The sequence below is a fragment of the Zonotrichia albicollis genome, chromosome 9, assembly GCF_047830755.1.
Source record: "Zonotrichia albicollis isolate bZonAlb1 chromosome 9, bZonAlb1.hap1, whole genome shotgun sequence".
NCBI lineage: Eukaryota > Metazoa > Chordata > Aves > Passeriformes > Passerellidae > Zonotrichia > Zonotrichia albicollis.
In genome coordinates, this window is record NC_133827.1 from 2,837,381 (window position 1) to 2,858,729 (window position 21,349).

At 49.5% G+C, this 21,349-nt stretch overlaps 2 protein-coding genes across 2 annotated transcripts in view; both read left to right on the forward strand.

The window, feature by feature from the left end:
• The window catches only part of LOC141730220 (uncharacterized), a 229,979-nt gene that overhangs the window by 42,429 nt on the left and 166,201 nt on the right, over positions 1–21,349 (forward strand).
• Positions 8,450–9,382, forward strand: LOC141730088 (olfactory receptor 14A16-like). The gene has a single exon (XM_074546715.1). It carries the CDS (start codon positions 8,450–8,452, stop codon positions 9,380–9,382), a length of 933 nt encoding a protein of 310 aa, XP_074402816.1.

Consider the following 21,349-nt stretch of genomic DNA (forward strand, 5'->3'; position numbering starts at 1 on the left):
GGTGAGGGGCTTGGAACACAAGCTGTATGAAGAATGACTGAGGGAGCTGGGGTTGTTCAGCCTGGAGAAAAGGAGACTCAGGGGTGACCTTATCACTCTCTTCAACTTCCTGAAGGGTGGCTGTGGTGAGCTGGGGGTCGGTCTCTTTCTCCAGGCAACAACAGACAGAACAAAAGAACATAGTCTCAAGCTGCACCAAGGGAGATACAGGCTAGAATTAGGGAGGAAGTTTTCCACAGAAAGAGTGGTCAAATACTGGAATCATCTACCCAGGGAGGTGGTAGAGTCACCATCCTTCGAAGAGTTTAAAAAAAGCCTGGATGTGGCACTTGGTGCCATGATCTAGTTGAGGTGTTAGAACATGGGTTGGACTCGATGATCTTAAAGGTCTCTTCCAACCTAGAATTTCTGTGATTCTGTGATTCTTGACCCAGGGCAGCTCCCACCAAAGACCCTGCCCTGATTTCATTCCCAATCCATGAGCTACAACAACCATGGATGAAGTTATGAAGGCTGGCAGTGAAATGTCACTGTAAGATCTTGCTCCACTTGGATTTTGGCTCCTTCTTAAGAGCTTTGCCTTCAAGGGGAGGAACATCTTTTCCTGGCTGGGAACTGGAATTCCAGCCCCTGAGAGTACGTGCCGTGGATCCCAGAGGGGCATTCCCGAGGCTCCCAGGGTGCTGCTCCTGCCATGGCTCCCAAGGAGTTGTGCAGGGCCAGGGGACAAGGTCCAGCAGCTCTGTTGGTTCTGCAGTGCCACAAGGGCCCCTGGGTCGATGAGTTTCCCTTCTGCCAACAGCGGTTCCTTGGTTCCCATGATGCCCTGCTGTGTCACCATGGATATTTGGTGCCATGAAGTTCTTCAGTGTCACAATGGCCTCTCTCCCTCCATGAGCTTCCACAGTGTCACAGTGGACTCCTTGGATGGGCAGTGTCACCATGGACCATTGGCTCCATGAAGCCCCGCTGGGTCACCATGGACTCCTTGGTTCCATGAGGTTCTGGAGGTGTCTCCATGGTCTCCTTGGATCCACAGTGTCACAATGGACCGCTGGATCCATATGGCCCTGCTGTGTCACCATGGCCACTTGGTTTCATGGGACCCCAGGATCACAATTGACTCCTTGTTTCCACGTCACCCCCTCAGTGCCAAAATGGCCCCCTCATTCCATGAGGAACAACAGAAGTTTTGTAGAGACATTTAGCAAATCCTGCTTAACACAGCTGGGAACATCTGTTTGCATTCAAGAGAGAGGTTAAAGGTGAGGATGGCACCAGCAGCTTCCATCTGCAACAGAGATCCAGGGAAAGGACAAGGACAGAGAATTCAGCTGCAAGACACAGAGAATTCTGCTTCCAGAGATCATTTCAGCTCATACTGTCCCTTGGAGAACGGTGACACCATTCCAGGCAGCCTGGACTGAGCAGGTGGTTCTTGAGAGGGGTTTGTTGTTCAGGAAACCTGCTCAGGCTTTTCCATTCCATCCTTCCCAACAGGAAAACTTTTCCTGTGCCTTTGTGCAGGCAGAGCCCTGAGGAGAGCAGGTGGGACATGGTACAATGGGCTGGGACATGGAGCTGCAGAGCTCAGGGGACATGGATCTGCTGGAGGGCACAGGGATGTCAGTGCCAGGTGGGCCATATCAGACATGGTGAGGCTGGGGGCGAGGAGCAGCTTGTCCAAACAGGGTCAGCCCTCAAGGGGCTCATTCTTCTCTGTGCCCAGACCTCCTAAGGAGACATTCAGCATCAAGATCACCTGGGAAATGCTTCTATCAGCTCTTCTCTGAACTGGAAAATAGAAAAATACTCACTTGATTAAAGAAAAAAAGTCATGAGATACATTTTGAAATCTTTCTCTTGAAAAGAATTCCAAACTGACTAAAGTGAGCTGTACAAGCCCTGAAGACCTGAAAACCATTGAAGCCAGAGAAAGAGCCCTGAAGTGCTTTCTATATTTTAATCAAACCCATGGTGGATTTGGGGCTGAGTCCAGGACCCTCAGGCACTTAGAGGAGGCTGAAGAAGCTTCTCAAGAAGTCAGAAGCAAAACTCCAAGTCCCTTGGAGCATCACTGGGCCCCACTGAAGGCAGGGAGTGCCAAAGGCTCCCCAGGGACTGCTCAGAGCAGAATCTTGAGGCCAGGATTGCAGGGAGCCAAAGGCTCTGAGCAGGGAACTGCAATGCTGAGCAAGGCCTGGGCTGGCTGGGGGAACAGAAAGGCCAAGCCCTGAGCCCAGCCTGGGACAGCAGGGTCTGTCCCTCACGGGTGGCTTGGGGCTGTCTGTGGGGCAGTGGGATGTGAGGGGCAGCAAGGACAAATGTCATCAACCTGTGTGACACTGCAGATCCTCATGGAACCAAGGGGCCAGTGGGACACTGTGGGAAGTTGTGCAACCAAGGGGCCAGTGTGACACTGTGGGGCCTCATGGAAACAAGAGGCCATTGTGAGCCTGCAGGGCTGGAACACCCCAGAACACTAAAATTCTGGGGGTAACCAAAGGTTCCTTCCCTTGAGTTTGGTGCACAGGAGAAACACCAACCAGATATTGTCAACATGGGCAGATGCAAAGAATATTCTTGGTAGGAAGAGACCCACAAGGTTCATCAAGTCCAGCTCTTAAGTGAATGGCCCACACAGGGATTGAACCCACAGCCTCGGTGATACCAGCACCATGCTCTCACCAACTGAGCTAAGAGGTCAAAATGACAGAAAATTTTACTGGCAAACTGTGGACAGTCAAGGAACTTTGGCAAAGGTTTTAATTCAACATCCACTTCAACATAAACCGCTTATCATAGCATTAACTTCACTAACTTAGCCCATTGAACCTGAAAACCTTTAACTGTTAAGATGTTTAGTTACCCAAAAATGTTTCAGGTAAGTAGGATTAGAAGGAGAAGAAATAGAGAACATCAGAAAGACAGAAGATCTATAGAAACACACACACATAGGTACCAACTGCTCAGCTTCCAGTAATGCCAACACAAAAACCCCAGGAGAAAACAGAAGCCAAACCACAGACTGGTCTTGTGCTCTGGCTTATAACCCCCTGGGCCTTCATGGGCACGTCCCTGGGGTGGGACTGCCAGCTGCCATTCCAATCAGAGTCAGGATAGGCACCAGCTGCCCCTGTTGTGTGATTAATTTACAGCTGAGCCAACCAGAGCTGGGATAACACCACCCCTGCTGTGTGATTGACAGCTCTGCCAGGCCAGGGCTGGGGGCGGGGCTCTGTCCCACCACAAACCAAGGCCTGACCTGGCCCTGGCCCCACACGGGAATTCTGAGCATCCCATGGTGTCTCAGAACATCGATCTCATCCAGCTTCTGACAGTGACCACATTGACACTACAGAACCTCATGAAGCCATGGGTCAGTTGTGACAATGTGGGTCAAAGGACAACACGGTGACACTGGGGAACCTCATGGAACCAAGGGGCCATTGTGACACTGTGGTGCCTCATGGAATCAAGGGACCATTGTGAAACTCAGGGGTCCCACGGCACCAACAGTCCATGGTGACCTTGTGCAGCCCGTAGTGTCACAGAGGAGCCACTGTGACACAGCGAGGGCGCATGGAGCTTAGGGGCCCATGGTGACACATCAGGGCTTCGTGGAACCAGGAAGCCATTGTGACATTGCAGGGCCTCATGGAAGCTCGGGGCCCCTGTGACACTACAGAAGCAAGGGCAACATTGTGCCGCTCCAGGGCCTCATGGAACCAAGGAGACCATTGTGACACTGTGGGATCCCATGAAACCAAGGGAACATGGAACAGGTCTGGCTGACAGGGCCTCCTGGCGATCACCTGACAGGTCTGGTGCACCTTGGTATGCCGAGGGCTGCTTCACATCTGCCTGGAACCCCTGGGGCTCTGGGCTTTCCTTCCTATGGGAGAGAACTGTTCTTCTCCTCCAGAGCCCCGTGGACAAAATTGGGATTCCTCCTCCAAATTTCCTTCTGTGCAAAGATTGTTCCCAGATGAAATCTGCTGGGACAGACAGATCTGGCTGCCTTGACTACCCAGGGGCCACCTCTCACCTGCCTTTGAAACACTGGGACCATGTGTTTTTCTTTCCTATGGGAAAAAAGCACCTTTCACATCCAGGCACACATGGCCAAAATTGAGCCTCTGCCTCCAGGCACCCACAGCCAAAACTGAGATTCCACCTCCAAAATGCCCTATGTCCAAGGATTTCCCCCAGATGAAAGGTGTCAGGAGAGACAGGTCTGGCTGTCTTGGCCCATGGGGGGCCATCTCTCATCTTCTTCCAAAATACTTGGACTTTGTGTTTTTCTTTCCTATGGGAAAAACAACCCATCTTGACCAGGTGCCCACGGTCAAAATTGAGATTCCACCTCCCAAATTCTGTATGTCCAAGGATTCCTCTGTGAAAAAAGCTGTCAGGACAAACAGGTCTGACTGGCTTGGCCTCTCAAGAGCCTTCTCTCTCTACTTCTGCCCCGGAAACACTTGGGCTCTGTGCTTTCCTTCCTATGGAAAAGACATCCCTCTTATCAATGCAGAAATGGCCAAAATTGGGATTCCACATGGATAAATCCATATATCCAAGGGTTGATTTCAGACAAAAGCTGCCAGGACAGAGAGGTCTGGCTGTCCTTGGCCTCTGGTGACTGCCCCTCATCTGCCCCTGGAACGTTTGGGCTCTTTCCTTCCTATTGAGACCATGGTGACACCATGGGGTCCATGGAACCAAGGGAACATGGAACAGGTCTGGCTGATCTTGGAATGTCAAGGGCTGCCTCTCATCTGCACATGATCCGCTGGGACTCCTTGCTTTCCTTCCTATGGAAAAGAACTGTCTCTTTCCAGATGCCCATGGACAAATTTGGTACTCCCCTGAAAAAATTTCTGTAGGCAAGGGTATCTCCCAGAAAAAAAAACTGCCAGCTCTGGCTGGCCTTTGCCTCTGGTGGTCACCTCTCATCTGCCTCAGAAGTACCAGGGCTCTGTGCCTTCCTTTCCACAGAAAAGAAGCAGCCTTCTTGTCTATAGTCCATGGCAGAAATTGGAATTTGGCTGCCAAAATTCATCCTATCCCAGGATTGCTCCCTGACAAAAGCTGCCAGGACAGACAGCTCTGCCTTGCCTTGGCCTCTGGTGATTTTCTCACACTATGAGCTGAATATTTTCATTTGAAAGCACCTTGGAGATGGCCCAGAGATCTCCCAAGCTGGGGTTTGGAAGCCTCCAGAGCATAACCCATACATGGAGGCTGATGTGCCTGAGCTCAGCTGTGAAGAGACTGAGAACAGAATAGGAATGGCCTGGCAGGGCTTGAAGGTTGGATTCAAAAATGGTGGAGCTTTTTTTCCATAGTGGGAAACAGCCAGAGAGAGAAATAATGACACAAATGCAGCTGGGGAGGCCCAGACTGGACAAAAAAGGAATTTCCCTTCCAGGGCAGGGCCGTGGTGCAACATGTAACCCAGAAGGAGCCTGGAGCAGCCCAAGGCTCTGTGTGGGCAGGCAGAGGCAGGCAGGAGGCAGAGCTGTCAGCAAAGGAAGGGCCCAGCCAGGTGGGGCAGCCGGGGGATGCCGACAGCCTGCAGGGACAGAGGCGCAGGGCAGGGACACCGTGGGACAGCCTGGGCTGCACAGGGCATAGGGATGGGCAGCAGCTGCAAGACAGCCCTGCCAGAGCCAACTTGGGCAGCACTTTGGCCATGGCTGCTGGGCCCGGGCCTGAGGCCACGAGGGGACAAGTGACCCTTGCAGGGCTGGGGCCTCATTGCCTCCTTGTCCCTGCTCAGCAGCCTGGCAGGGGCCGCCCCATGCTCCTGCCCTTGCCATTGCACATCCCCACATGCCAGTGCCCATCCCAGGAAGAGCCCTGAGCAAGGAAGGAGGGACAGGATCTGCCTGGCCAGGGGCCGGGGCTCAGGCCTTGGCCCTTTGCATTCCTCAAACACATCCAGGTGTGCTCAGCACCAGAGACGCCTTTGCCTTGTGTGTCCCCACCTGTCATCCCTGCCTCTAGTGTTCTGCTCTACCTGGAGAAAACTTTCTCAGTTGTGTCCCTCAGTGGGACCCATTAAAACTTCAAGAAAATTTGACGTTTAAATTTAACTTAGTATTCTTGAGAAGTTTTTTGAATGCTCTCTGGGACTGAGTCTGATGTAAACAGCACCAAAGCCCCAGAGGTTCATTAAAGTCCTTGTGCTGTGTCTGTGCTCCTGTGCTGGGCTGGGCTCCTGGCACAGAAGGAGCCCTTGGAAACCAAGAAGAACTCAAAAAGACATTTCTCCTGATGAGCAGCACTTCTCCCAGCCCAGCAGGGCTGAGGGCACTGCCTGCAGGTGTCTGAGAGCAGTGAAGCAGAAGGAAGCTCAATGCAGCTGCAAGGACAATTCTGCACTCATTCATGGAGAAATCTTCACAGCTTTTGACACAGTCAATCTCTGGATGCAGGGATCTCCTAAAGCTGGAGATGGCAGGACTGACATGACTGTAAGGATGGCTCTGCTGCTGTTTCTGCTTTGGGGGAGGATGTGCTGCAGAGCGGGGCTGCCCTGGGCACCATCAGAGGGAAAGGTCAGGACGGCTCCTGCTGCCAGGGACAGAAGAGCAGCTCCTGCGCCCCTCAGGGCTCTTGGCCAGCCCAGGGCATGTGCCAGCTGGCAGGGGCAGCTCTCAGCCTGCCTGGCACCTCCCCATGGATGCTGCAGGGGAGCAGTGGGTGCAAGAAGTGACTCCTGCAAGGGCAGCTCCTGCTGCTTTGGAGAGGGTGCTGTGTGGGCCAGGGCTGCTCAGAGCTCCAGCTCATGCCCAGCTCATTTCTGAGGGGACTTTTCATGAGCTCATTCAGGGCTCAGGTTTCCTGCTTGTGTCTCTGCTTTCGTGAATCTGTGCTCCCACTTTTCCCCACCTCAGCTTGGTGGCAATGGAAACTCAGCTGTGCAGGGCAGAGCAGGGGCTGAGGCTCTTAAACCATCACACTGAGTTTTCCTGTGAACCTCAGCAAGTGCCTGCACCTGCCCAGCCTCCAGACCCATGCAGCATTACCTTTCCATGATGCCCAGGCTGGGGGAGCTGTTCTTTATTCCCTGCAGGGCCGAGCAGCTGCAGGGCAGGGCTGGCCCAGGGGCTGGGCTGGGCTCTGGCAGCTCTGGCAGGGAAGCAGCCCGGGGCCACAGGAGCAGCTGGGGCTGGGACAGCTCCAGCAGCAGAGCCGTGGGCAGGCAGGGAGGGTGGCAGTGCTGAGGGAAGCCCTGCTGCAGGGCAGATGTGGCACCTGCCGGGCCTGCCCTGCAGGGCACACACTGCCCTGAGCAGCACAGCTCTTGTGTCCCCTCGCAGCCAGCACAGCCCTCAGCCCGGGGGCTCGGGGCCCTCAGTCCCTCCTGGGCCGGCAGAGCAGCCCCAGAGATGAAGGGCATCTCTGCGGCCATGTGCCCATTCCCTGCTGACCAGGACCTGAGGGCCACTGTCCTGCCCTGCTGCTGCCTGGCAGGGGTTGGGCAGGGCTGGCCAGGGAAAGGCTTTTCCTCAGGCCCGGCTCTCTCTCTCTCCTTTCCTTGCCCAGGTGCTGCTGGCATTGCTGAGGGGCTCTCTGCAATGGCAGTTCCAGCTGCAGGGCCAGGCCCAGCCCTTGGGCTCCTCCTGTGCAGGCTGAGCACAGCAATGGGGTATCCCAGCTCCCTGTGCCCGGGCAGCTCTGGGCAGGGCAGCCTGGGAAACTGGCAATGAGCCCACTCTCCTCAAGCAGTGCCATGGACAGGACCCTTGGTGTGTCCTGGGGATGCCACCCAAGCTGTCAGCTGCCTCCAGGGGACACTGGGGCACAGGAGTGTCCTTGGCTAGAGGGGGCTGAGACTGAGACAGGCTGAGCCAGTTTGCTCTGCTGTGGGTCCCACTGCTCTCAGCTGTGTCAGGCTGATTTCTAGGGGAACACAGAGACTGCCCTGGATCGCAGAAAAGGCAGCTGGGAAAAGATGGATTGAGAGAGCAGCTCCCCTCACCCTTCACTGTGTTACAGCCACTGCTCTTGCATTGCACAGTTCTCTCTAATCTCCCTGGGCACAGCAGAAAACCCTCCCAAACTGCCTTTGGCTGTCACCATTCCTTAGCCCTGGGAGAGGAGATGCTGCCAAGCTCCTCTGCCTCAGGAGCAGTTTGGGCTGATGAAATCCAAGCCAAGGACTGGCCCCTGTCCCCGTTCCCATGACCTCACTGCTGAAGAGCAGAGCTGATCCCTTGGTGTCCCCAGGCACAGCCCCTGCTCGTCACAGCAAGGGGGCCAGATCCCAGCAGAGCTCCAGGCACGGGGCTGAAGGAAGGACTCTAATGAAAGGAAAATTGGGTGATACAGAGCAGGAGGGGCAGAAATGGGAGAGAGGGCTTGGACATTGCTCAGCAAAGTCTGCTCTGACTTGTCATTGTCCTCTGCTTGAATAGGACTACATGGGCAGAGTGAAAAAATGTCCAACAGCAGCTCCATCAGGCACTTCCTCCTGCTGCCATTGGCAGACACGCGGCAGCTGCAGCTCCTGCACTTCTGCCTCTTGCTGGGCATCTCCCTGGCTGCCCTCCTGGGCAACGGCCTCATCATCAGCGCCGTAGCCTGCGGCCACCACCTGCACACGCCCATGTTCTTCTTCCTGCTCAACCTGGCCCTCACTGACCTGGGCTGCATCTGCACCACTGTCCCCAAAGCCATGCACAATTCCCTCTGGGACAGCAGCAACATCTCCTACACAGGATGTGCTGCACAGATATTTTTCATTATGTTCTTCATTTCAACAGAGTTTTATCTGCTGACCATCATGTGCTACGACCGCTACGTGTCCATCTGCAAACCCCTGCACTACGGGACCCTCCTGGGCAGCAGAGCTTGTGCCCACATGGCAGCAGCTGCCTGGGCCAGTGGCTTTCTCAATGCTCTGCTGCACACAGCCAATACATTTTCCCTGCCCCTGTGCCAGGGCAATGCCCTAGGTCAGTTCTTCTGTGAAATTCCACAGATCCTCAAGCTCTCCTGCTCCAGATCCTACCTCAGGGAACAGGGACTTCTTGCTGTCAGTGTGTCTTTGGTATTTGGTTGTTTTCTGTTCATTGTTTTCTCCTATGTGCAGATCTTCAGGGCTGTGCTGAGGATCCCCTCTGAGCAGGGACGGCACAAAGCCTTTTCCACCTGCCTCCCTCACCTGGTCGTGGTCTCCCTGTTCCTCAGCACTGGCACATTTGCCCACCTGAAGCCCCCCTCCATGTCCTCCCCATCCCTGGATATGGCCCTGTCAGTTCTGTACTTGGTGGTTCCTCCAGCCATGAACCCCCTCATCTACAGCCTGAGGAACCAGGAGCTCAAGGCTGCAGTGTGGAGAATGATGACTGGATGGTTTAAAAAACATTAATCTTCTCTTTTATTACAAATAGTAATAGTAATAGTAAAAATCACAAATAACTTGTAATAAAAATAATCTTTAATACTTCTTACTGGCTTCATTTTGGGGATTCTTTTCCTTTGTTTTCTTTTTTTTTTTTTTCATATTGTCCACAAAAAAATTATATTTTCTGTGGCATTTTTCATTTTGTTTCTCTCTACCTTACCTGTGGCCACGGGCTGTGTCAAGGAAGGGCTGCACTCTTGGTGGATTTAAAGGAACTAAAGGATCTCCAAGCAAAGTTTTCTGCAGAGATGCCCTTTTGTTGCCTTCTCTGGAGCTGCAGCAGCAATGTCTGTGTGCAGAGCTGGGAGCAGATCAGTGCTGGCCCAGCAGCTGTGCCCAGCAGCAGCAGCACTTGATGTTGCCAGTGCTGCTGCCGTGGCCCTGCCCCGCTGCCCTGGTGGCCCTGGTGTTGCTGCAGGGCCTGAGTGCTCTCGGGGCCTGGCACAGCCCTGGGGGTGGCAGTGCCGGGGCTGCAGCAGGGACAGGCCATGGGCACTACTGGGGCAGCGCTGACGCCTCAGGCCAGGCCCTGGGGGCTCCAGGCTCCTTGCCCAGACCCTCTCAATAACACAGCCAGGCCAATGCTCAGCACAGAAAATCCCTGTGAACAGCCCCAGGCTGGCCGTGGGCAGGCTGGGGGCAAACAGCATGGTTGGGGCTCTGCAAGGGCCCTGGAGCAGATGGGAAGGAGCAGCAGAGCAGGGGCTGATCCATCCCCAGTGCGCTGGACAGCCCAGGGCAGCGTCCCAGAGCGTCCTCATGGAGCTGCCAACAACATCCCCCCTCTGCAGCCCTGGCCTCTCCCCCAGCTCACACAGGGGCCCCATCCTTGCAGGCACAGACATGGCAGCACTGGCTCAGCAGCCCCTGTTTGCATTGCACACAGCAGCAGGAGCACCCCCATGCTGTTGGTGTGGGGACATGAACCTGAGGGAGCACAAATGCCATCAGCCCCTGGGGCCAGCAAGGGCTGGGGGACACCAGGGAAACCACTCAGCTTTGTCCTGGCCTCTGCACTCAGCCAAAAAGTTTGTTCTCATCAGCTGGGAGTTTTTGTCCCACTGCAGACACTGTTGCTCAAATCCAGGGCTTCCTGGCAGCCACCCCCAAACTGCCCTTAGCATTTCCTTGGTTTCACCTTTGATTTCTTTACTCTTCCCTTGTACAAATTTCTTCCTGTTGCCCACCCTTGTTCCCTCCCCTGCAAACAGCCCATCCCTGTTTGCCTTTTCCTCTCTGGCCCCACTCCCCATTGCAGTTCCTGACTTGGCCCCATGGGAACGTCTTGTGGGCAGCAGGATCATCCTACAAGTGCTGCAGGAATTGTCTGCAGGCTCCTGCAGTGCCTAGTGCTGCTCCCTTGCCAGAGACACCCCAGGCCAGGGGGGCACATCTGGGCTGCTGTGCCTGGCTCTGGGGCTCCCTGTTGTGGGCAGTGAGGAGGAGCTGCAGAGGCTCAGCAGGACTGACAGGATGGGCTTTGGGGCTGCCAGGAGAAGCTGAGGGACCTGGGCTGCTGGAGCTTCTGCAGAGGAGGCCCAGGGCTCATCCTGTGACTGCTTCAAGGGTGGCTTCAGAGAATCCCAGAATCAGCAAGGTTGGAAAAGACCTTGGAGATCATCAAGTCCAACCTTGATGTGCCCTGACATCACCTTGTCTCCCCTGAGCCTCCTCTTCTCCAGGATAAAGAACACCAGCTCCCTCAGCCGCTTCTCAAACTACTTGTTTTCCAGACCCCTCCCCAGCCTTGTTGCCCTTCTCTGGACACGCTCCAGCCCCTCCATGGCCTTCCTAAATTGGTGGGCCTAGCACTGGACACAGCACTGGAGGTGTTACCCAAGCAGTGCTGAGCACAGGGGAAGAATCCCTGCCCTGCTCCTGCTGGCCACACCATTCCTGATCCAGGCCAGGAGCCATTGGCCTTCTTGGCTACCTGGGCACACTGCTGGCTCTTGTCCAGCCTGCTGTCCATCAGTCCCTGCAGGTCCCCTTCTGCCTGGCTGCTGTCCAGCCACTCTGTCCCTAGCCTGTAATGCTGCAGGGGTGTCACCCTGGTTTTTTAAGATTTTCTATGTCTTCTGATATTGCCATTCTTGTAGTGAACTTTCTCACACACTTTCTGTAAATAACTTTTTGTTTTGCATTGCTTTATGGAGGAGGAGAGAGTTGAAGGATTGTTGGTTTGCCCAGTGTCGTTGGAGAGGTGGCACTGTCACCTTCCAATCCGCAGTCACTTTTGGAAAGTGTAATAAGTAACAATATATTTGTTCATTAATAGCTAGATGATGATTTAAATTAAAAACAATAGCTAAATAGATTTTGTAGAATATCTATAGGGCTGTATGGGAAACATACAAAGAATATCTATGGGGCTGTATGGGAAACATAGGCTACAAACCCCCCCTTGGTAACCAGATTCAGCCACATCTGGTAATAATTACTAACCTTGTAGAATTGCTTGCTCTGCAAAAATTCTACCCTATAGATATAGGAGACTTTCTGAAACACATATGATAACAATTATTAACCTTGCAAGAATGCAGAGCTTAGAAAAAAGACTTATAGGTATGCTGTATAAGGAAAGCGGCCAAAGAGGAAGACTTGGGGCCTTCATCCCATGACCACCAGAAGGCAGAAAAAAGACCCCGAGCAACAGGAGGAGCACACGCAGAAAACAGATCACGTCACCCAGGAATTCGGAGAAAAAGGACAATAAAAAGTGAACTTGAAAGAGGGGAGGTGCGCGCCTAAGAGAGCAAGTCTCCTGGCTACCCAGCGCTGAATCTTGCTTATTCTTGCTTGCATAATAATAAAGATTATTGTACAATTCTTAAATTCCATTGATTCGTTTATCACAATTTGGTGCTGTGACTCAGATCCTGAGACAGGGTTGGTTTGAGAATTCGGGGGGGCGCCCCCACCCCTTTGGTGGCCCTGATCTTCTCAACCGACCCCCCCCTCTGGACCGATGAACCTAAATTCGAGTATAAGCAAGGAAACACCAGTAACCCTGTAAACTTTGTGCACGAAGATCTGAGTGAAGATGCAGGATGCGTGAGTATAAGGGTGAACTGCTCGTTGGGGGTTGGAATCCCAGGGCACAGTGAATGAGACGTCCAACTGAGGAGGAAGCAGGAGGGACCCTCCAGTAGTGCGTTTCTCGTAACCCGCGAGGGAGCGAGCCACAACGGAGGGGTGTGTGTGTGTGTGTGCGTGGAGGTGCCTTGGAAGATGGGGCAGAAGGAAAGCAAGCCTTGTGACCCCATGGGGGAGGGCCCCCGGTTACCCCCAATACCTAAAGATAGTCCGTTAGGATTAATGATTAAGTATTGGGATGATTTTCCCTCCAGAAAAGGGAAGGATAAAGCAAAAATGATAAATTATTGCATGGTAGTATGGGGAGGTAAGAAACTGGATTCAGGAAATACATACTGGCCCGTTTTCGGATCCTCTGAGGACTGGGTCTGTCAAGCCTTGAATATCTATGTGAATTCTAAAGAGCCAGAAAACCTGGAGGAGAAAGCTTATGCTAAATTGTGGTTGGTGGGAAGTAATGAGCAAATAACTAGATTGCTCCCCCTTAAGGGAAGCCAAGGGGAAGAAGATAGAAAGAAAAAGTCCCGAGTGGAGGAAGAGATTTCTATTTATCCTCCCCCATATGTACCACCACCAGCCCCAGCCCCCCGTGTATCCCTTCCAAACATTCCTCCAGCATCAGCCCCTGACAAACAGCAGGTCACGGACTCCCCGGATTACAGGAGACGTACTCGGAGCCAAATGAAAACAGTAATTGAGGAAGGAGAGAACAGTGGGTTGTTCCCTCTTAGGGAAATAGCATTAGGAGGACCTCAAGCTGGGATGGGGTTTGTCACTGTCCCCTTAAACTCAGGAGATGTCCGTGAGTTTAAGAAAGAGATGGGAAAATTATTAGAAGACCCTATAGGAGTAGCAGAAAGGGTGGATCAGTTCCTGGGACCAAATATATATACTTGGGTAGAGATACAGTCCATTCTAGGTATACTATTTACAACAGAGGAGAGAGGGATTATTAGAAGGGCAGGAATGAGAATTTGGGACGCCCAGCATGTTCAAGGTCCTGCGGCTGATGTCAAATGGCCCTTGCAAAATCCCAATTGGAATAATCAGGAGCCCAACCATCGTGGTCATATGCAGGACTTAAGAACTATTATAATCCAGGGCATACGAGAGGCTGTGCCCCGGGGACAAAATATAAGCAAGGCATTCAGAGTGCCAAGGAAAGGATGAGACCCCCACTGAATGGTTGGAAAGATTAAGGAAGAGTTTTCAGTTATACTCAGGGGTGGATCCAGAAACACCTATGGGGCAAGCACTCCTGAAAACACAGTTTGTAGCTAAATCATGGGAAGATGTTCGAAAGAAATTAGAAAAGTTAGAGGATTGGCAGGACAGAGGACTTGATGAATTGCTTAGGGAGGCTCAGAAAGTATATGTTAGACGGGAGGAAGAAGCACATAAAAGGCAAGTTCGGATGATGGTGGCATCAGTAAGGGAGGGGCAGCGAAACAACTCTCCGCCACGGGAAAGAAATGACATGAGGAGGGGTCCCCGGGATTTAGGAGGGCTCCCAGTGGGGGGGAGAGAAGGAACGGTGTGCTACTACTGTGGTGGGAAAGGACACATGAAGAGGGAATGTCGAAAGAGGCTTAGGGATGAGAAAATATTCAAAGAGGATTAGGGGGGTCAAGGGCTCTATTTATTGGGGACTCAAATGTCATCAGAGCCCTTGGTAAAACTTAAAGTGGGTCCCCAGAAAACCCCCATAACCTTCCTTGTAGACACAGGGGCCGAGAGATCAACAGTTCAGTCTTTGCCCCCGGGATGTAAGATTTCGCCTTTAACAGTACAGATTATTGGGGCAAAAGGGGAACCCTTCAAGGTTCCTGTAATTAAAGATGTCTTAATTGAATCAGAGAAAAAAATAGGGATAGGATCCTTGCTAGTAGTTCCCAAAGCCAATTACAATTTATTAGGTAGGGATTTAATGGTGGAATTAGGAATAAATATAAATATTGAAGAAAAACAGTTGAAAGTCAGACTGTGCCCCCTACGGGCCACTGACGAGGAGAAGATAAACCCGGAGGTTTGGTATACCCCTGACACAGCAGGGAGACTGAATATAGAGCCTTTCACAGTTATTATCCAAAACCCGGAAATCCCGGTGAGGATAAAACAATATCCCATGTCACACGATGGGCGAAGGGGACTAAAACCAGAAATAGAACGGTTAATACAACAAGGGCTTTTGGAACCTTGTATGTCTCCCTTCAACACCCCCATCTTACCTGTAAAAAAACCAGATGGGAAATACCGACTAATACATGATTTAAGGGAAATAAATAAGAGAACTATTGCCCGGTTCCCTGTAGTAGCTAATCCCCATACATTGCTCAGTCAATTGAAACCTGAGGACCAATGGTATAGTGTTACAGATTTAAAAGACGCCTTTTGGGCATGCCCCTTGAAGGAAGAATGTAGGGACTATTTTGCATTTAAATGGGAAGATCCAGATACTCACCGAAAGCAACAACTAAGGTGGACCGTGCTCCCACAGGGATATACTGAGTTCCCAAATTTATTTAGGCATGCATTAGAACAGATAATGAAAACCTATACCCCAAACCCGGAATAACCCTTGTTCAATATGTAGATGATCTGTTAATAGCTGGAAAGAGTGAGGAAGCAGTTAGGGAAGAAAGCATTAAGCTTTTAAACTTTTTGAGCATTCAGGGGCTGAAGGTGTCCAAAACTAAATTGCAATTCGTAGAAGAAGAAGTGAAGTACCTGGGACACCGACTCAGTAAAGGAACTAAGACACTAGATCCAGAGAGGGTTAAGGGAATCCTCTCCCTTCCCCCCCCAAGAAATAAGAGACAAATTAGACAGCTATTGGGTCTCGTAGGATACTGCAGACAATGGATTGAAAACTTTAGTGGCAAAGTAAAATTCTTGTATGAAAAACTAACTCCTGAAGGTTTGATTAAATGGACTGAAAAGGATGATGAATCATTAGAACAACTAAAAGAGGAATTGACTAATGCCCCGGTGCTAAGCCTCCCCGATGTTAGGAGACCTTTTTATTTGTTCATTAATACTGAGGCAGGAGTAGCATTTGGGGTATTGGCTCAGGACTGGGCCAGCAGTCGAAAACCAGTGGCATACATTTCTAAATTACTGGATCCAGTAAGTAGGGGGTGGCCAACATGCTTGCAGATTATAGTAGCCACAGCCCTTTTAGTGGAGGAAGCTCTCAAAATTACCTATGGAGGAGAACTGAAAGTTTTTACTCCCCATAATATATGGGCAGTATTGCAACAAAAGGCAGAAAAATGGATAACAGACTCCAGACTTTTGAAATACGAGGGCATTTTACTGTCATCCGCTCGGTTGATACTTGAAACCACCTCTCTGCAAAACCCTGCTGAATTCCTGTTTGGGGATCCACAGGAGAATTTAACTCATGATTGCTTACATAGCATAGAGAAACAAACAAAAATTAGACCGGATCTCGAAGAGGAAGAACTGGAAGAGGGAGAAAAGTTATTTGTGGATGGTTCCTCTAGGGTTGTTGAGGGAAAGCGAATCTCAGGATATGCCATTGTGGGAGGTGAAAATTTAGAAATAATAGAATCCGGCCCTCTGAGTCCTAGTTGGTCAGCCCAGGCCTGTGAGCTTTATGCGGTATTGCGGGCTCTGAAATTCTTGGAAGCTAAGGATGGGACCATCTATACGGACTCAAAGTATGCCTTTGGAGTGATACATACTTTTGGAAAAATTTGGAAAGAAAGAGGGTTAATAAATTCCCAAGGAAAAGAATTAATACATCGGGAACTAATCACTCAGGTATTACAAGCGTTAAGAGGCCCAAAGAGAATAGCAATAGTACATGTTAAAGGACATCAAAAGGGTCCCTCCCATCTGATCAGAGGAAACAATATAGCAGACAGAGAAACAAAGAAAGCTGCCCTCAGAAAATTCCAGGAGCAGGGAACAAGGAGAATGTGAGATGATGAAAGAGTTTGTGTCCTGAGCTTCACAGCCCATGAAAAGGAAAAATTAGACAGAATGGGAATAACAGAGAATGAGGGTATTCAAAAATTACCAGATGATAGGGAAGTGCTGCCAAAATCTGTAGCTCAGAGGATAGTGCAGCAGTTACATGAAAAGACTCACTGGGGAACCCAAGCCTTAGTAGATCAGTTTACTATTAAGTATATGTGTATAGGAATTTATGATATAGCAAAACAAGTAGTTAGGGGATGTATAACATGCCAGAGGGCTAATAGGCATCAAGCTAGAGAAAGGATTCCAGGAGGAAGGGAATTAGCACACCGACCTTTTTCACATGTACAAGTAGATTTCACTGAGCTACCGGAAGTAGGGAGGTAGAAGTACTTATTGGTACTAGTAGATCATCTAACCCACTTCGTAGAAGCATATCCTACATCACGGCCTACTGCAAACCTAGTGATTAAAACCTTACTGGAAGAAATAATCCCTAGGTATGGATTAGTAGAAATATTAGACTCTGATAGAGGCCCCCATTTCTCAAATAAAGTACTAAAGGAGGTAACCATGGCCTTAGGTACTAAATGGAAATATCACACCCCTTGGCACCCTCAAAGCTCAGGGAGGGTAGAAAGGGCAAATGGAGAAATCAAGAAGCAACTCACTTAACTTATGGTGGAAACTAAAATGTCGTGGGTCAGATGTTTACCCCTGGCACTGCTAAACATTAGAACCCAACCTAGGACGGATGTGGGAATTTCTCCCTTTGAAATGCTCTATGGAATGCCTTATGACTTAGAGCTACCAGGGAACCACCCCTGTATCCAAGATAGTAAAATTCAGAGTTACACACAACAGCTAATGAAACGAAGGGAGGAATTAAAACAAAAAGGGCTATTGGTACAAAGACCCCCTTTGGATATAGCAATGCATAAGCTTAAACCTGGAGATAGAGTCCTAATTAAAACTTGGAAAGAGACCTCCCTAACACTGCAATGGGAAGGTCCCTATGTTGTTCTGTTTACCACAGAGACAGCCGTCCGAACTGCTGAAAAAGGCTGGACACATGGCAGTCGAGTGAAAAGACCCATCACTGCAGACACCCCTTGGGAGGTGATCAGTCGCCCTGGAGATCTACGATTGACTCTTCGGAAAACATAAGAACGCATAGCAACTGGTAATATGAATGACTGAGAGGGAGAAACACCGACTGCAGCTACTGGTCAGAGACAATATTCAAAGGGTGGGAAAGGAACTGAAGTGTCCTCTTATTTGGCAGACATGGGATGATCTGATATCAGTGGCTGAGGTCCTCGCTGAGATAAGGCGGCCACTGTCTAACAGACCTGGGTGCATTAAATATGGTGATCCCATCTGTAGGGCATGAATAAAAATATTTTGCGGAGGCTCAAATGGTGGGTTTTCCAATCACAATTAGGTGGGGGTATCTGGTGTCATACTTGTGATTGGGGTTGGAGGAGGGAAAACCCTTACACGGCTCTAAGCAAATTTGCAACAGCCCCAGGACAAAGAGAAATCCCTTATAGGGAAGCAATAGCATTAATTGAAAATATAGAGCAGAGGAGACATTGGGCCCTGGCCTGGGCAATACATCACCAATCATATAGGATCATCTGCCAAAATCAGAGTGTGATATTAGACCAGGTGTGTGAAGGGAAAAAGATTCATGTCCCCATAGAGTGGCAAGTTGAGCCCCGAAATTGGGATAGTACCGTATGTCGCTACTTCCGAATATATAAGAAACGAGCCCGTAAGGCTCGGAAGAAAAACCCAGAGAGTGGGACTCAGGCCCTGTAAAGCTCACTAGGAACGGCAGAGAATCTAACATAAAATAAGAGAGATCCTTTGCCTGGAGGCCTGACAGCCTGCCCTTAGGAGTGGGGGCAGGAGTGAAAGGGATAGCCCAAATAATGCACCCCCTGAAGACTACCCCTGCTGCCGAGAAGATAATGATCCCTGCAGACCGATGCACCCGGGCTGGCAGGCGAGGCAGAGAGGTAAGGAGGAGTGGGGGAGAGCAACGGGCCACAGGAACAGGAACAGAGCACAGGAATGCTCCAGGTAAAAGAGATATGGTTATAAGAGGTGAACAAAATTTGTTGCTAGGACCCTGCCCTGCTTGGTGAGCTATTTTTATCATTATAATCCTGAGCTTCCCGACTGCCTGGGGAAACCCCCATCAGCCTTACAAAGGGAACAAGACCCTAGACAAACAGACCCTGATCACTGACTGGTCTCAGGCCTTTTTGCAATTTACCGGATCTATGGGAAATACCACAGGTTTGAGTTTACTAACTTTAGTTCTGCATGACGGTCTGCTGTATGCCAAACACGAATGGAAGAGGCAGAAAAGTTGGCAGCTTCAAAGAGTAGTGGGAGAACAAATTAATATTGGATGTCGAATGGTTAATGGATCAGACTATACTAACACAATCTCAATCAGTGTTTCCATGGGTCAGGAGGATAAACAAATAAATTGTGAATACCCAGCACGAGACTGCTGGCAAAACTTCACATTAACTCACACGGCAGAGGTAGTCTGTCTCTGGACAAAAGATACACAGGGCCTTTCCTTTAAATTCACAATAGATATTAAAACACGATCTACCACTACTAAACCTCACATTATCACCGTTTCACCTACACCACCAGTCACACTCACACCAAAAATTTTCAAAATAGGACCTTTTATAATCAGAAAAACTGGTCAACAACAAATATTATTCAATCCAGCATGGTCTCTCAAACAGGTCGAACTGCTAATGCAGACCAATGTTTCAGAAGTCCAGCCAGCTTGTTCTCCGTTTTTGCAAACATCTTTTGAAGGCTGGACTACTTGGCTCAGGAAACGCAGCTCTTTCAGAACAACGAAACTTAGAGATGTGACTGGTGTTCTAGGCACAGGACTGGGAATTCTGAGTAGCATCGATTCGGAGGTACCAATGAACAAACTGGCTGCTATGGCCAGAGATCTGTCCAAATTACAGCAACCACTGAGGTCATCTCTACTGGCTTTGGGGACACACCAGTGGACGTTGTCAAACATTTTGCCAAATTGGGAAAGAGTAAATGTGAACGATCACAAATTGGTGATTGATGCACTTGGTGCCACACAAAATAATGTCTCCTTAGCCCTCAGCTGTATCCAGGCACAATTATGGATGCAGTCAGTCTCTGCTGCAATTATAAGAGAGGGCGAGGAAGGCACTTTCCCCACAGAAATTCGGAAAATAATTTGGGACAATGCCACTGAATTTGAAAGGGAATTCCAACCCTGGTGGAAACTGGTGAATTTTACCTATAACCCTATTTCTAATACAGTCACTGCCTTTGTCTTGACCATACAAAATGCCAATGTACATCTAGTTTTTCCTGTCATCGCATTAGGAATAAACCATGACGGAGCTGTCCTCTATCCTACAGAACATAGAGGATGGGCCCATCAGTTTGGTGACAAATGGCAAACTGTTGACTTGGAATCTTGTATTGTACGAGAACAGTTGGGATTCATCTGGGAGGGCGATGTAATTATAGCTCAAGATATCTGTTTGGACACAGAGCAAAACATTTGCCATTTTGAGATTCGCCCTAACGAGGTTTCTAAAACAGTTCTTATATACATAGGCAATGGGTGCATGTGTTTTAGAACTCTCTGTGATTTTGTGCTAGTAGAAAATGTTATGGTGGATACAAAGAATCACTCAAACTTCTGTGCTTGTAACTTCACCAAGATTACAGGGTGTGACACCACTATTACAATCCAACTACATGCTGATTCACAAGTTAATGCCCACCCCGATTGGGATGAACTTCACCCTAGTGAGACAACTATTGTTTCACCAGAATCTGATCAAAATTCTTGAGAAAATCAGGAAAAACAGACAGAAGACCCTAGTAACTGTTCAACATGATGTAGAGAAAATACACCAGGTAGTAGAAAGAGTGAAGCAAGATAACAATTATAGGTGGTGGGACACCCTGTTCGGATGGTCACCTACTGCCACAGGTGTCCTAAACAGTATGTGCCATCCCATTGTCGTTCTTTTAATTCTGATTGTACTAGGATTTATTTTGTCAGCATTTCAATTTGTTATGAATTGGAATATGATGAAAAGACTAAAGAAATTAGCAGGTATAATTAATGCACAGAGCTTAACTGATGAAATAGACCATTTAGCGCTTGCTAGGAAGGAGCTAAAAAGATTTAATGAACAAAATTGGTAAAAAGAGAAATGGGGGATTGTAATAAGTAACAATATATTTGTTCATTATAGCTAGATAATTTAAATTATAAAACAATAGCTAAATAGCTCTTGTTTAAGCAGGATACCCATGTGGCCGTATGGGAAACTTGTAAGGAATTGCTTGGGTTACAAACCCCCCCTCTGGTATCCAGATACAGCTACATCTGGTAACAATTACTAATCTTACTAGAATTGCTTGGTCCGCAAAAATTCCATCCCACAGATATAGGAGACTTTCTGAAACACATATGGTAACAATTATTAACCTTGCAAAAATGCTGAGCTTGTAAAAAATTAGACTTATAGATATGCCTTATAAGGAAAGTGGAAAAAGAGGAAGACTTAGGGGCCTTCATCCCACGACCACCAGAAGGCAGAAAAAGACCCCCTAGCAACCAGAGGAGCACGCGCAGAAGACGAACCACGTCATCCAGGAATCCGGAGAAAAAGGACAATAAAAAGCAAACATTAAAGGGGGGAGGTGCGCACCTAAGAAGAGCAGGGTCTCCTGGCCACCCAGCGCTGATTCTTGCTTATTCTTGCTTGCATAATAATAAAGATAATTGTATGGTTTTTAAATTTGGTCAATTCGTTTATCACACTGCCCATCCCCTTTTTT